This window comes from Chinchilla lanigera, unplaced genomic scaffold, assembly GCF_000276665.1.
Source record: "Chinchilla lanigera isolate Chin_1 unplaced genomic scaffold, ChiLan1.0 scaffold00059, whole genome shotgun sequence".
Taxonomy (NCBI): domain Eukaryota; kingdom Metazoa; phylum Chordata; class Mammalia; order Rodentia; family Chinchillidae; genus Chinchilla; species Chinchilla lanigera.
The window spans coordinates 7,056,243-7,072,604 of record NW_004955460.1 but is presented as its reverse complement, the minus strand read 5'-3'; the positions used below and the strand labels follow the sequence as shown (position 1 = coordinate 7,072,604).

Below are 16,362 nucleotides of genomic sequence, written 5' to 3'. Positions count from 1 at the left end.
GCTAAGTGATCTGCTTTTGGTTTACTTGCTGGATTTGTTTAGTATTTAGCCATTTGGAAATCCAACCATCGATCACGAGCCATCCATCATGAGAACAGCCACATGCTAACAACGATCTCCCTTGCCAAATCCATTTTTCCCTCAATGAAAAACCATTTCTCCATGTGGACAGGGACACAGGCGTGGTGCTGCAGAAGATGAGATACCAGAGGCCCTGGTTTTACATCAGGGTGCCAGCAAGTGCCGAAGGCATCATGGTGGGGACGCCACTTTAATTTTCTTAGGTGTAGCGTATTTCCCAGTAAAGTGGAGATGACCATCCATGTCTTGCTTACCTCACAGCACGGATGAGATGAGGGTGGACAGGGGTACTGAGAATGTGCTCTATAATCGATTTCCTATAGGTCTGTACAGTATGTAAATTTGGCAGGAGAATGCTAAGTTTTAACTGTGTGTGTGTGTGTGTGTGTGTGTGTGTGTGTTACTGAGGACTGAACCTGGGGTGCTCTGTCTAGCCCTTTGTATTTAATTTTAAATTTTGGGAAGAGTCTCACTAAGTTGCCCAGGCTAGTCTTAATCCTTTTTTTTTTTTTAAGTTTTAGATGTGGGATTTCACTTTTTAATTTTTGTTTTTTTGAGACAGGGTCTTACTATGTAGTTCAGGCTGGACTTGAGCTCACTATGTAGCCAAGGCTGGCCCTGAACTCAGGGCAATCCTCCTGCATCAGCCTCCAGGGTGCTGGGATTACAGGCATGTGCCACCACGCCCTGCTTAGTTTTTAGATTTTAAATTGACTGTCTTGTCCTATAACTTTTTATTCAAGGTAATTTTTTTCTGCCTTGCAAATTAACATAAAATCTCAATACCTCACTCCTTTGCTTTTCAGCGAATTCTAGAATCTGAACCCCCTCCAGAAGATGAAATAGTCCTTTTCTTTAAGCCAGTGTTTTACAAACTGTTCCTTGGATGAAAGTGGGTATGTTATATAATTTTTCACAGTTTTCATGAACAAGTCAATTTGGAAAATACTAGATTAAATAAAGTCAAGACTCTGGGCCCGCCTTTATGATGCTGCTGTGCGGTGAATCTCGGGCATGCACATAACACCCCGTGTTTTCTCATCCCACGGCCCCCCTTTTTTAGTGTTCCTGAGAACAGCTGGAGAATGGTTACTGCAGTTAACAGGGACCTGCTATTCTGGCACCATAAGAGTCTTAGAACCAAGATCAAAATTCCAAATACTCAAGGAGGCTTTCAGTGGGGGCTACTGCTCCTTGGTAGCACATCAGGTTTATAAAGATTTGCAGTGTGACACCAGATCATAGCCTGCATGTGAAGTACTGCAGCCACCAACCTATAGCACGCAGTCGCAGTGGCACAGACTCCACACCTTCAGCTGGGGGCAGTAACCACGGTGCGGAGCTACCAGATCTAATGTACCTGGGAGGGACGACGGAGCAGCACCTTTCCACTTGGTGTTCAGAAAACACCACATCAGCCAAACAAAAGATGCACGCAGCCTGAACTTAACTGTAGGCCATAAATTGAGAAATCTGACCGTCAATCACAGATCTGCAGTTTATGAAGTAGTTCAACATATTTCTAGCACAGCAGCAAAAAGGACCAGTCACTGACCTGGCTCCTCACTCGTTCCCCTTCATGGTTACCTTCTACCAGTCATTTACTTTTCCATATTGTTAAGCCTCTGTCCTGCTATTAGACTGGCAGACACAGACATAGACATAACATAGTAATATTCTGAGGGAGTTATGAACTATTGTAAGACCATCTAAAAAAGATAAAGGACCATCTAAAAAAGAAGTAGGGGATTAGAGGAGATAGAGGGTATCCCAGGCAAATGGGGGTAATATTGTCAAAAGCACAGAAAAACCAAAGAAAGTGAAATGCAGCTTGGGAAGAGTCACTCAAGGCCGGGAACTGTGCTAGAAATTGTGCAGTAGTTGAAATAAATAAAATGCACTAATACCAAGGAGGCCAATCTAGTGATGAAGAAACAAGAAACTTAAAAATGGTCGCAGGGTAAATGTAACACAAGGCACCATGGGAGCACAGAGCCGCCTTTGTGAAAGGCCCTGAAGGCCATGCTGAGGATGCTGGACTTTAGCTGGAATGACAAGGACCCCTGCAGACCCTCAGAAAGAAAAGTGACAGGATCAGATATGCACCTTAGAAAGTCACTGACAGCAGAGTGGATAGCAAGGGAGAGACTGGATAGCAAGGGAGACTGGAGGCAGCACAGATATTTTGGCCAGGAATCCAGTTTTCTTTAATATGAACTGCAGACTAGGGTCAAATCGCAATAAAAAGAGACAAACCCAAGTATTTCTAGATAGAGAAAAGCCAGGAAATAAATAGGTCTAGACACTGAGTCTGCCTTCAATGAATGACAAGGCTCCATTATGTGCAGTCCACTTCTTCCGGCCTGGGGTCTCCCCTCTGCATTCTGCAGAGACAGGGGTGGGGCGGGGTAGGGCAGGGGGCAGGGGGCAGGGCAGGGCAGGGCAGGGCAGGGCAGGGCAGGGCAGGAGGGAAAGGAAAGCTGAGATGTTTTCAGATGGCTGAGCACTGCAGACTGTTCTTTCACCACTGACAAAGGAAATAGGAAAGACCCTGCTAAGATAACCTGAGAATGTGCGGGTCAGCCGGGTCAGTGAGCTTTCAAAGTCAAATCAACAAAGCCTTGCAATGAGGCATCAAGGTCATTCTCCCTTCTAAGGACAAACAATCTGATGGGCATGTTTCCATCTGATCTGGAAAAAACCTCTCTAGCTATTAGGTTAAGAAATGATCCCACTTCTCCAACCTAGGACACAAAGCTACTATGGAACATACTAAAAACCTTTTAACTTCAGGATATGTATGAAAGGTTCATGATTTGCCAAAAGAGAAAATCATGTTATCTAAGGAGAGGTGCAATTTATTTAAAGAAGCCTTGCTTTTTCTTCCCCTTCATTGTTTTGGCGATGTAAAGTCTGCAAAAATAAAACACTATTTGCCGTCTAGTACCGTACAATTGTAAGAGCCTTAGGGAACTTTTAGGTCATAACACTCTACTAGTGAAGGTATTATATTTCCAGTGAAATTTTTTTCTATCAAAAAAAAGAAGGAAGCCAAGCCGGAGATGATGGCACACACCTGTAATCCCAGTAACTCAGGAGGCTAAGGCAGGAGGATCTCTGTGACTTCAAGGCCAACCTGGGCTGTGCAGCAAGTTTAAGGCCAGCCTGAACTACACAGTGAGACCTTGTCTCAAAAATCAAAAACGAACAAACAAAAAAAAACGCCAAACCGAATAGCAAATAATTCTGGCCATAAGAGCCAATACATCTGGCCATACAACGAAAGAACTATACTATATCATCAGCAAAAATGAGGACAGGTATCACTTGAAGAGGACAGATATCACTTGAAGAATAAAACCATGTAATTTTGCTTACCTGTCTTATAAGCAGATGTTCTGATCACTGACAAAGCCAAGTTGAGGATCATGTATTTCAAACACCTGCCCAAAATTAATTTAACTAAGTGCAGATATCACTGCAAATATCACAACACTATGTCCTGAAGACAAACATTAGCCAATTTCTCCTCAAATACTTTTATAAGGTTTTGGCTTGTAACCCTAACACTATGTGCTAAATGTGAATTGAACAATTTAGAAAATATTTTTATTCATGTGATTATTTGTTAGTACCAAAGATATCTTTGGTTATTATGGTGCTAGGGCTTGAACCCACGGCCTTGCTCACGCTAGGCAAGTACTCTACCGCAGGTTACAGCCCAAGCCCATTTTCTTCTTTAAAGGAGCACTTAAATACTAGATGATGGTTAACCATTTTAGCAAAGCATTAACAAGTTCATGGCCAAGAATCAAGTCTGGCTCCTCAAACTGCTACAGACTGGTAAGTTGGGGATGAGCCAGCTTGAGAGAACCGGAGATTGCATGCTCCACCTACACATTAAAAAACTGACTTGGAAACAAACACATAGTGTAAGCCTCCCAACAACCATCTGTGGGCTTATCACAGGCCAAGAGTTCGTAACTCCTGAATGAAAGCTTAAAACCTGATTATGAAGCTCGCTTCCAAATAGGGCTACTTCCTGTCACACAGAGTTATGCAACAGATTATAGATTCTCATGAGAGCAAAGTTGTTCACATATAGACAAGATCACTCATCTGGAGACTTCTTGTTACATAGCTACCCGAGCTGGGTAGGAGTGAATTACAACGTATAAATTACAGGACAAATTACAGGACAATTTTTTAAAAAAAGGTTTTTTGTGCTTCAAATGGTAGAAAATTGTTTTAGCTACATAAAAATGGAATGTCACTACTGGCATTTTACCTGCTTCAGAAATCGGTCAGACGCATTGCTGTGCTTGGCTAACACACTCGGCAGGGCCGGGTTGGCATATTCAAATTGGGGGTTGTAGGTATAGTCCGATTTGAAGAATCTCAGTTTTTCTTTCTCTAAGTTGGTAGGCTTTATAGCAGTCAATATGCAAAATCTCTTCCCAGAAAAGTCATCCGCCTTTTCAAAGCTTCTAGACAGCTGAGGCTGCTGCTTGGGCTTTGGCAGAGCGGAGAAATGGCGCCACTTGATCTTGCTTTTGGGTTTGGGTGGCAGGACTATGCCGTTCCCTGTAACAGAGATATCACCGGTAAACTTTACAGGACTTGACACTGAGCTCGTGACAAAAACAGCGGGCCGCCTCTCCAGGCAATACCAAGTACCAGTGCTTGCCACAGGCACTGGGGCTTTCGTCCTGCGAGCGTCTCTGCTACGAGAAGAGCTAGGGCATTTGCTGGGCTTTCTACATCGTTTGGAGTGGGTGGAGCAAGGCTGTTTTTGTGCATGGTGCTTTCTTTCCTCCTTGCTCTGCAGCAGGACATTGTAACTACTGGTTCCCGTTGTGAAAATGTCCTTTAGTACTCCAGAGGGCAAATGCGAAAGGCTTCTCTTGCTGTCAAGGATCAGTGAGTCTTCTGCATTTAGAACAGACTTCTTAGCAAGTTCTTGCTCAGGCCAGTGAAGCTTTTCTGCGTTAAATAAACAAAATCAAAACAAAAGAAATAACAAAGATACCAGGTGAAGCAAACTGCTTTTATACGAAAAATATTCTGAAGCCTTGTAAACTTTATAAATTGGCAATAATCTTTAGAAAAGATATTTAAATAGGAATGGGTGTATTGCTTGGCTAACGCTAGGCATTGTCACCTCTTCCCCACTGTGTGTATGTTAAATTCTCTGTAAAGATCCTGAGCTTCCAACCATGTACATGATCAAAGTCTAATACAGATGTGAGGTATGACACTAAATAATCTGAAAACACTGCTAAAGAATGTTAATTTCAGAAAAAATACATTCTTAGTAGTGTTATAATAGGCAAGTAAAATCCAAGGTACTTTAATAGTATGATTTTGAAATTTGAGACTATGAAGAAAGGCAGCCTGCTTACCTCAAAAGTCACTTTCAAGATTAAACAGTTGACATGTGTGTGTTCAAGCGTGTTCTAATGTCCTTCAGTATCAATAACTGGCTGATTCTATTAGCTCTAAACTATAATTTAAAGTTTTTTCTTGGCAAGACTGAAAAGCAAATTATAATTACTATTACCATGGCATATATATATTAAGTAGCAAGTTAAGGTGAGGGCAGCATAGTCTGTAGGGCTCAAAAGCACTTTAAACAAGTAAGGCGCACCCATGCACTGATGTTCACACACTGCTTTTTGTGATTTGTATTCTTTTATTCACAAATATATAGAATGTACTAATTTGTACACAGCTCTAATAAACATCTATATAAATACACCATTCCTGCCTACAACCAGCTTCTAATCTGACTCCAAAACCAAGGCAAGGACATGATGTTTTCATGAATAATACCACTTAGCATATGATTCAAGGTGAAAAAAACAAGACACCAACAGTCATCTATAGGGAGCCACTGAAGAGCACCTGCTGAGGGGCTTTCTGGTGAGGCTCAAAGGGCTTTCAGACTCACTTCTAATTGAAATCCAGTTTAAATCTAGCTGTGTGAACTAGACTCTAGCTCAACAGTCTTGTCAATAAATGTTGACTGAATACAGTAATTGATCAGTGACCTAAACACACCAATCTCCAACCATTCTGGGTAAAACCGGGTCTACAGTTCTGGAGCCATTCTGTATTCCTATGAGAATAGCTCTGCAGAAGTGGAAACACAACAAAAACCCTGAGCCCCTGGTTCTGAGCTGAGGGTGATTCAGCCCTTGGAGACATTTGGCAACATCGAGATGTTCAGGTTGTCACATTAGGAGAGGGTTACTGGCAACCGTGGGCAGAGGGCAGGGATGACACAAAAGATCCTTCACAGGAGTCTTGCGCATAAAGACTCACCCCAACAAGTCAATAGTTTTTAAATCCCAGAAGTCACAGAGTTTAGGATGAAGAAAGAAGACTAGGTCACAAGTAGCCAAAAGAACTCCAACAATCCAGTACTTTAAAGAATTTGTTCATTAGGGGCTGGGGATTTAGCTCAGAGGCAAAGCGCCTGCCTGGCAAGCGCAAAGTTGTGAGTTCGGTTCCCGGTACCGGAGAAAAACCAAAAAAAAAAAAAAAGAATTTGTTCACTTACATTTTCTAGGACAGTATATGAAGTTTGAATTCGGTGTCTATAGGTTTGTATGTACAAGTTTAGAGGCAGGAGTTAGCCTGCAGTGTCATGCTAAAGGTGGGTGGTACCCAGAAGCCATTCAAAGTATGTTAAAGATTCAATCAGCCAAAAATGACAGGACAGATACAATTTTCACCACAGGCTGGTAGGTCCCGGTTTCGCAGGAGTTTCAGGTGTCAGCGTTGCCAACTGACAGCAAAGACTGGCAAGGCAAGCAAGCTCAGGGACACCACGACACAGGCTGCAGCCCCAATGCCCAACAACAACGCCAGTTTTCCTGAAAGGACACATTTAGGAAAGGAGATGATAATGAGGGCAACGCTGAAATGGACACTAATTGGGAAAGAGCAAGGGGACGAGATAAGAACACTGCAGTATCTTAAGCCTAGAGAAGTAGGGTAAGGACCAGAGCGCCCAGAAAGGTAAAGGGAGGTAACCAGGTTCTTTCTCATTTTGAGCTTCTTTTAAGAAAATGGAGAAGTTGCACCAAATTAAAACCAATAAATAAAATCACTCTGAAGAATTCTGACTTTGCTGGCTTATGACACATCTGTTGTAATTTAAAAAAAAAAAGTCAATACAAAAATGGTTTCTTTGATTCTCAACACTTAACTTTATGACCATAGAGCTGATCTCACTGTGTTCTTTTGTTTTGTTATAAAGCGTCAGTGACTTCCAAAATCATAATTTTGACCCAGGACAAACAATCTATATACTTCAGGATATTATTTTTAAAAAGGCCAAGCCCCCTACTGTAGCCCCCCCAGGAGAGAGGGAGGCAGCGGGCATGTGACAGAAGCGTTCTCCCCGTGGCTGTCCGGCCGACCATCTACCGAGAGGCTCAGCAGCCTCCTCGAGGCCATCTGCTGCTGCGCAGTTTCCAGCACCAAGCCTGCCAAATGCCCGCTCTTCTGTGAAGCTCAGGAAGGTGGGGCATGTGGTCCTTCGTGAGCTCAGACGAGATGGACAGAAACTAACTTCTCAGTTTTAATCATACTTCGGTTGTATAAAGTATTGTTTTCATACTTTTAAGTACTACTGTTTATTTTTTTTAAATGACCTTTCATACATAAGAACATAATACAAGGCTAATGAGATTTCCAGTTGTCTACATAATTTATTAAAGAACACCCCGTTCCCTAACTCCTCCTCCTTGAAAATTTTTTTTCTTTGGAGGAAGTATCTCTCCTGAAGTTGTAAGGCAATTAAAAATCATAATCTCTCACATGAAAGGTTAACACCATGTAATTTAACACTTTAGCCATCAGCAAACCATTCATTAAAATCAATTTGCTCACCCCAACCTGGTTACCGATGCTGAGGAAAAAAAGGGGAGCTCGTTTTACTAAATAAAAATTAGTACTCAGTCTCCTCACAAGCGGGTGAGTACAATGGAAGCTTCACAGGCTTCTAGAACAGGCGGAAAGGAGAGCAGGAGCCTGGCGTCCCCGGCAGCCCAGTCAGTGACCTCTGTGTAACATCAGCCTAATCCTTCGTGCCTCTGCCATTCACTCCGCAGCGCAAACAATGGGGAGAAGGGAACACTGCGCACTCAGCCTAGGCTCTCACACCTGGGGATGGGTGAGGCTTCACGTGACTGCCAGGTCCCTGGCTGAATGGCAGGTCACCAGAAACAAAGCCTTGTGGAAAAATACTGCTCAATGCATCACGACCTATGAAATGACCAAGGTTCGGTAATGTCTTTTGGCCCTGGGGAATAGGTTCTGTACCATCAGGTATAGTACCCACACTCCTATAACCCGAGAACTCAGGAAGCTGAGGCAGGCAGGCGCTGTGAGTTCTAGTTTAAGGCCAGGGTGAGCTACAGAGTGAGCTCAAGGCCCATCTAAACTACACAGAAAGACCCTGTCTCAAAAAAACCCAATAAACAAATAGGCTCTACCACTGAGCTACCTGCCCAGCCTACAATAACATAAGGTTCACTAATACTTATGAAACCTGAGAATCTGGGGTAAATTTACACCACCAAACAATCAGTTGCTTGGTAGAGCCGGGCGTGGTGGCGTAGGCCTGTTATCCCAGCACTCAGGAGGCTGAGGCAGGAGGACTGTCGTGAGTTCGAGACCAGCCTGGGCTACAAAGTGAGCTCAAGGCCAGCCTGAACTGCATAGTGAGGCCCTGTTTCAAAAAGATCCCCCCCCCCCCGCAAAAAAATCAGTTGCTTGTTTATACACAGAAGAAAAAACAATCCAAAACAAAATAATACCTGGAGGAGATAACACTTTATCAAGTATTATCCTGATAATACTTGAGCACTTAAAATGTCAGTCAAGAGTAGAAAGGGTGGCTGGGGATTTAGCTCAGTGGCACAGCACCTGCCTGGCAAGTGCAAGGTGGTGAGTTTGATTCCCAGTACCGGAAACCACCCGCCAAAAAAAAAAAAATAGTAAGAGCAGAAAGGGTGAATAAGTTGTGGTATAGTAACACAATAGAATACTACACTGCAATGAAAAATACTGAGATTGCTCCCACAACGTTCAGGAAAGCACGCTGATCAAAGGATTATATATTCCATTCACATATTCCTATTGAGGTGGAGTTCAGGAATAACAAAACTCATTTATGGTAGCAGAAGTGAAAAAAGCAGTCACCGATGAGGAGTCATAAACTGGTAGTACCACGGTGCATACTGAGCGCTAAAAGCTGTGTTTTGTTCTGGGCAATGGTTATTCATAAAGCTGAAACTTGAACACTTCCCTATATATAAATGACTCTTTAATTTCTTTTTCCCCGTGTTGTGGATCAAACCTAGGGCTTTGCACATGCCAAGCCAGAGCTCTACTACTGAGCTACATCTTCAGCACTACAATTCAAATATTGCACGTTTAAAAACCCAGTATTTTTAAGAACAGCTCTTGTACAATTTGTCTCCGTTGTCAGGTAATCTATTAGCGCTCACACCTCTAATTCAACAGCACCTGGTGCAGTTCCTCAACAGCGACGGAAAAGAGAGGGGCACGGCTAATGCCATTCAGGAGCCTGTGACTTGAGTGTACTTGATCTTAGAAGTCTCCCAGGCCAGCTGCGAACACTTCAGTGCTACCCTATGCGCAACAGTCTTAGAAGGTGCGAGCTGCTCTGGGCTCAGAAGCGGCTGCGTGTGGTCTCTGGTTAGAAACACACAGGGTGTTCTGGAAATGCTTCACGGTGACGGATGTGATCAGACCCAGCACTGTGCCCCATCTCAAGTCCCAGAGAATCGGGGAGAAACTAACTTTCCCAAGGCTTTCCACTGGGGGGAAGACGGAACCCCCGACCATGGCCTGGGAGGTCACTCACGGCCGACTCCTCATCGCTCACAACGCTGCCCCTGAACCGCTCCCCTCCAGCTCGGCCCCCTCCATCCCACACACTCCGCCTTCTCCCCAAATGCAGCCTCTCCGCCCAGGCCGCTCTAACAGCACTTGGTCAGGAAGTGTCTGCTGTCTTCTGCTCAGACCTCCTGACACGGCCCTCTCTCCCGAGAAGGGACTGTCACGCTGCACTCTCATGTGTTCTGGGCGGGCCTCCCCGCGGCAGAGTCACAAACTGTTTCTCAGCAGCGTCAGCTGTCTACTTTGGCCTGCTCTGCCCTGCTTGCAAGAAGCTGGCCAGAGAGGCATCTGAGGGGTCAGAGGACTTGAGAGAGGGGATCCAGAATTTGGTTTCCCAGAGACTGAGGGAAAAAAATCATCCCAGGAGGGTATGAGAAAATGAAACAATTAGTAAGGCTGAAGGGAAGGGTTTTTTGTTTTGTTTTGTCCCCTGCACACAGTGGGAACTGAACCTAGGGGCCTAAGCTCCATCCCCAGTCCTTGTTTAAAAATTATTTTAAAGGTAAAAAACTTTTCTTGCTGGGCGTGGGGGCGCAGGCCTGTAATGCCAGCACTCTGGAGGCTGAGGCAGGAGGATCTTTGGGAGTTCAAGATCAGCCTGGGCTACAAAGTGAGCTCAAAGCCAGCCTGAACTGCATAGTGAGACCCTGTCTCAAAAAGACAAAAAAAACAAAACAAAACAAAACAAAACAACAAAAACCCTTTTCTTCTTGGTGTATGGCTGTGATACATATAGTTATATTAACCTTGGGGAGCTGGTACATATACACATACGTATCTTATCACCATCCTTTTTACTTACCCTTTCCCCAACTCTACCCTCTCCCCACTTCCCCAGACCCACTTCCCATCTCCACAAAGCCTACCCCTCCTGTTCCTACCATCTCTTTTTATTTAGCTCTTTAAATTATTTACATTTTGGGTTTCTCAGATAAGAGAAACCACTCAATATTTAACTTTCTGTGTCTGCTTTATTTCACTTAGCAGTATGTTCTCAAGGGGCATCTATTTTCTCACAAATGACTCAAATTTATTCTTTTTTATGGCAAGGTTGGATTTCGTTGTGTACAAATACATTTTCTTTATCCATTCATCTGCTGATGAACGTATGGGCCGCTTCTATATTTTAGCTGTGCTGCTATAAACATGAGTATGCATGTATCACTATAAAATGATGTCTGTAAGTCTTCTGGGAAGATACCTAGAAGGTGTACAGCTGGGTTGATTGGAATTTCTAGTTTTAGTTTCTTGAGGAATCTCCATGCAGATTTTCTTTTTTTTTGAGACAGGATCTTACTAAATCATTAAACTTCCCGGGCTAGGCTTGAACGTACCTCCTGGGGTTATGTGAAGATTTTGGAAGTAATGCTGAAAACAATGCTGACCCCAAATAAGCAGTCTTTGTAACTGTCATTATTACTATCACTATTATTATTACTATCATTATTACTATCCATTGACTTATATTTAGCTCCTATAGATACATCTAAGGAACAATGTAAATGAGTAAGTAGAATCATTAAATTTGTATTTCCAAGGTGTTTTTAATGTTAATGAAGTCATCAATTCTACAGTGCACCATCAACATTTTAGTGGCTTTGATATAATGAACTTTCTTAAAAGACTCTAAGAGGGCAAGGAAACCTTTTCTGATTTGATTCCACTGAAGCATATATAGCACATACATCTTTATTTCATTACTCCTCTAGCCTGTTGTGGTAGCACATGCCTGTCATCCCACCACTTGGGAGGGGAAGACAGGAGGACTGCCACGAGTTCGAGGCCAGCCTGGGCTACATAATGAGATCCTTTCTCAAAAAAACTTAAAAAAAATCAGTACGCCTCTAATCAGCAGTCCCACCAGGAGGTTTTAGATCACATTAGATCATGACTAAGTGAAAATAGGTAAAATTATACAGGAAGTGATTTCAAAAGCACTTAAGTCATTGCTTCAGTCCTGAAATAAAAAAACTAGTTTGTTCGCTTTTAATAGCTATTTAAAAGCTGAGAAAAGGCACACTTTCAAGCAGCACTCTTAACCACCATCCATCCAGTATGTCTGCTAACCAGAACTGAGTGTCCAAAATACCAGTGAATAGCAAGAGAAGAGGACGGTTTGTTTTCAGCTAAAACAGTACCGTAAGGTGTCAGGTTGACCAAACTGAGTTTCCTGGTATTTCAGTGAAATGCTGGGGACAAGGCTCTAGTATTATTTTAACTACGTAAATACTATATAAAGGAAACAGGCAGACTATTTAAACATAACCTACTCAGGTTTCTTTCTGTTTATTTTTCCAGTGCTGGGCATTGAACCCAGGGCCTTGAACATGCTAGGCCAACAGCTGCCTACCACTGAGTCACATTCCCACATCTTTTTAACTTTTTTTTTTAAATTTTTGAGACAGGGTCTTGCTAAACTGCCCAGACTCTCCTTAAACTTGTGACCTTCCTGCCATAAGCCTTCCAGACAGTTGGAATTACAAGTGTGCCTGTAAAGGGACTATAAATTTGAGGCTAGAACCGTCTCAAATGGCAATTTAATACCCAGTGAGACGCGATCTCAAAAAAAATGGCAATTTAAATTTTATTATACTATAGAAATTCACTGCCAAATTATCTAACTCAGGGCATACAACGCTGAGTATGATTGATAAGTATACTGCCATTAAATTATGAGAAAGGGATTGAGTCAATAGGAGGGGGTATATACTATTTCATAAAGTATTATATCTCTCTTCAAACTTCCAATTATATGTACTGAAATACCAGGAAATCTATTTTGTCTTACAGACTAGTTGTGAGAATACTTACACTCTAATATGAAGGTTATTTTAATTGTATTCTCTCCACAATGACTGTTATACTTTGGGCAACTGATTTTTTTTTTTTGCGCGGGGACAGTAACATGGCAATAACTTGCATTGTGATAGAACGTCACTACATTTTACTACAAGGTAGTAGCACTTAGTGGAAATACAGAGGGCAATTTTATCCCTTATGGGTCACTTAGCAATACCTGAAGAATTTTTAGTCATCAACCTGGTGAGAGGGGGGAAGTCGAATTATCCAACAAAGATCTATGACAAATTATCTTGTCCAATGTTAATAGTGCCCCATGACATAAAGAAGAAAGGCATTTTTAAACTAACTTTTGTTCTGTTTTAAGATCAAAGAGTGGCATCTACATCAAAGCCTATTTTTTAAGAAAAAATCTAATGGCAAGTCAGTTGCTTCAGATCTTAGCTCCTAGAACTGTCTCTGCTTCCTGTCAACATCGAAATGAGATAAATCACATCAACATCACAACTGCACAGAATCAGCGCTATATTTTATAACACTGAATATCAAATAACGGTGTATTTTTAAGATTATAAACATTTTCACTGAGGAAAAATTTCACTTTTCAATGTAGAAAGCATGGTTTATTAGGTACTGTGATGCCTTCAAGTTAAAAAGTCTAGCCTTATTTTACACTCCTTTGGGGATGAAGTATCTCCCTTTAACTTGTTCTTCATCATGAAACCTGTCCTGCTCAAACGTTCTAGTTAGGAATCGGATGATGGGAAAACATTTTAGTCGATTATTTTACTAGTATGTAAGAATTTTTAATGTCTACTTTTTAATGTCTATGCATAATTACATAAAAGTAATAAAAGACAAGCAGGCTTTCAGAGCTGGGGTCTAACCAGCCTTATGCTTCTTGGTATCCACTTAAAACGTCCTCCGTGTTTGAGATTAAGAGCGCACACACGCATGCACGCGGTGCAGACACTCGAGTGGAGAGGGGCGTTCTTCTGCTTAGCTCTGCTTTTGTCTGAATATTCTGGAAAATTATAACGGCCAGCCACACGCCTGTGCTTCGGAACAGGCGCTAACACCCTGCGGGACGTCCGCTCCCCAGACCCCGCTGCGGAGCTCGCGGACCCTAAGTGACAGAAGGGGGCCGGTTCTCCCGTCCCCGCGTGGCGTCCCGCGCTTTCCGGGCACGGACCGCATCCTGCCGGGACCCTGGCTACCCCCGTCACCTCCGGTCACCCGGCCACCTCCGTCACCCCAGCCACCTCGGCCTGCCCTCCCCGCACTCACCCGTCACGCGGATGGACTCCAGCATGGTCCTGCCAGGGCCAGGGGGGAGGTGGGCTCTGTCGGTTCGAGGGCCAGCGGGACAGCCCCCTGCCCAAACCTCGGTGGCGGGGGGCGGAGCTGCTCTCCCCGACAGAGGCAGACGGAGAAGTGCGGAGACTGGGCTGTGAGCGGCACTCCCTCCACCCGCAGGCGCTGGAAGATGCAACTCGCTTGCTCCACCGCAGCGGCCGAACTCAGCACCCGCCGGCGTGACGTCGCCGCTGCCCTCGTTGCTAGGGAACGTCTCCCCCCCCCCCCGTCACGCACGCAACGCATCACCGAGCCTGCGCGCCGCTGGGGGCGCTCGTGCGTCCGAAGCCCGGCTCGCGGGAAGAGACGGGAACTACAACTCCCGGCGTACACAGCGTGGACCAGCCTGGTTCTCGCGGTGTGAGGGATTCCCCCCAAAAATGTTTGCTGGCGGCTCGCGGGCTGCACGACGTACTGACCCTGTGGTACTCAGCCGTGGCTGTGCATTGCAAACCCAGTTTCCTCTGCCGTTCAGTTAACTTTCATGGTGCCGGAAAACTGCAATTTGAGATTAAGCTGTAAGGCATTCACTAGTGTAAAAGCATTCACTAGTAAACGGCACGCCAGCATACTGTTCTCTATACTGAAATATAGGTGTTAACGTGGGATTGCGCAGTTGAGAGGGGCTAAATGTTACTTCTCAGTGATTGCAGCACCTTTCTTATCCACGGGGGCTGCCTGAACCATGGTACTGTTTTTTCCTGCACATACACGGATATGTCTTAACTTACAAATTAAGCCCAGTAAGAGATTGGCAGCAAAAACTAATAATTGGAGACAGTAATTACAACAATTTACTGTTTTATAATATTGCCAACATTGCTATTCTTGCCCTTTGGGGCCTTCCGTGACTGAAATAAGGGCTACTTGAACATAATGTTGTGATATCAAGATATTTGCTCAGAAAACCAGAGCTGCGATTATGTACAGCGTGGATATGCTGTACAAAGGGGTGTTTCGTGTCTAGGGCAGGACACAGTGTTATACCTCAAGATTTCATCCTGTTACTCAGAGGCCATGCAATTCAAAATTTATCAACTGTATATTTCCCAAAATTTCTGCTTCATATTTTCAGATTGCAGTTACTACAGAAAACTCAAACCATGGAAAATAAACAATGGGTGCCTACTGCATTCATTTTCACTTTAAGGAAAGTGAAAATTGAATCTTTTACAGTGGCTGTGGAAAATGTAGAGAATATACCCAACAATAAACACGTTTTAAGGTCAATGCGAGCAAGGTTCTGAGCCTGAACTTGAGGACATCTAGGGAAATGAAATAAGCCTGCCAAAGCATACAGTCACAGAGGAGCTCACAAGACAGGGCTGGCACTGTCTCTTCTGAGAGCCACTTTTTCTCTTTGCCTTGGGTGTGTTTTCAACCTCCAGAACAAAAGAAAGTTCAGTGTCTGGAGTAGGATGCATTGATGCCGGGCATGGTGGTGCACGCCTGTAATCCCAGCACTCGGGAGGCGGAGGCAGGAGGATCCTTGGCCGTTGGAGGCCAGCCTGGGCTACAAAGTGAGTTCAAGGCCAGCTTGAACTGCATAGGGAGATCCTGTCTCAAAAAAGAAAAAAAAAAAATGGAGTAGGATACATTGAACTTGTAAGAAATTGTTTCCTTTTCTTTCTCTTTCTTTTTTTTTTTTTTCTGCTTTATTTATTTATTTATTTTTGGTACCGGGAATGGAACTTGCGATCTTGCGCTTGCCAGGCAGGTGCTTGTTGCCGCTGGCTATATCCCCGGCCCCTCTTTTTCATCACTTAGAAAATAATGGGGGAAAAAATTTTTTTTGAGACAGGGTCTCCCTATCTAGTTCAGGTTGGCCTTGAACTTGTGGTGTTCCTTCTACTTCGGCCTCCTGAGTTCAGGGATCACAAGCATGTGTCACCATGCCCAGCTGAGAGAATGGAAATTAAACTATCACAAATAGTGGGTAATCTCACATTGTCAGAAAAAAAAAGAGCTCTGAGTACTGTCTCAAAGTAGATCCATCCAGAACCCAGTTGAGTGGTACCACTTTGGCTCAAACCACTCCCTTCTCTTGGCTGGATTACAGGGAGGACATCCTAAATGACCTCCCTATTCCCATCCCTATCCTGTAAGTCTATTCTCCAAACCCAGTGGCGAGGATCTGGTTAAAAAGTCGGATCACATCAGTCCTGGCCTTAAAACCCTTAAAAGCCTCCG

At 43.7% G+C, this 16,362-nt stretch overlaps 1 protein-coding gene across 4 annotated transcripts in view; it reads right to left on the bottom strand.

Moving 5' to 3' along the window:
* Positions 1–14,380, bottom strand: part of Kiaa0895 (KIAA0895 ortholog) — a 30,083-nt gene extending 15,703 nt beyond the window's left edge. The window contains exons 1-2 of one of the 4 annotated variants that reach the window (XM_005397759.2): positions 14,104–14,380; positions 4,370–5,064 (exon numbers count right to left, since the gene is read on the bottom strand). In XM_005397759.2, coding sequence (XP_005397816.1) covers positions 4,370–5,064; positions 14,104–14,128 — 720 coding nt within the window. In that variant the 5' untranslated portion in view covers positions 14,129–14,380. Of the gene's footprint in view, positions 1–4,369; positions 5,065–14,103 lie in introns of those variants that run through there. The other 3 variants (XM_013521242.1, XM_005397762.2, XM_013521243.1) reach the window with 3 other exon arrangements.
* Positions 14,381–16,362: the final 1,982 nt, after the last annotated feature.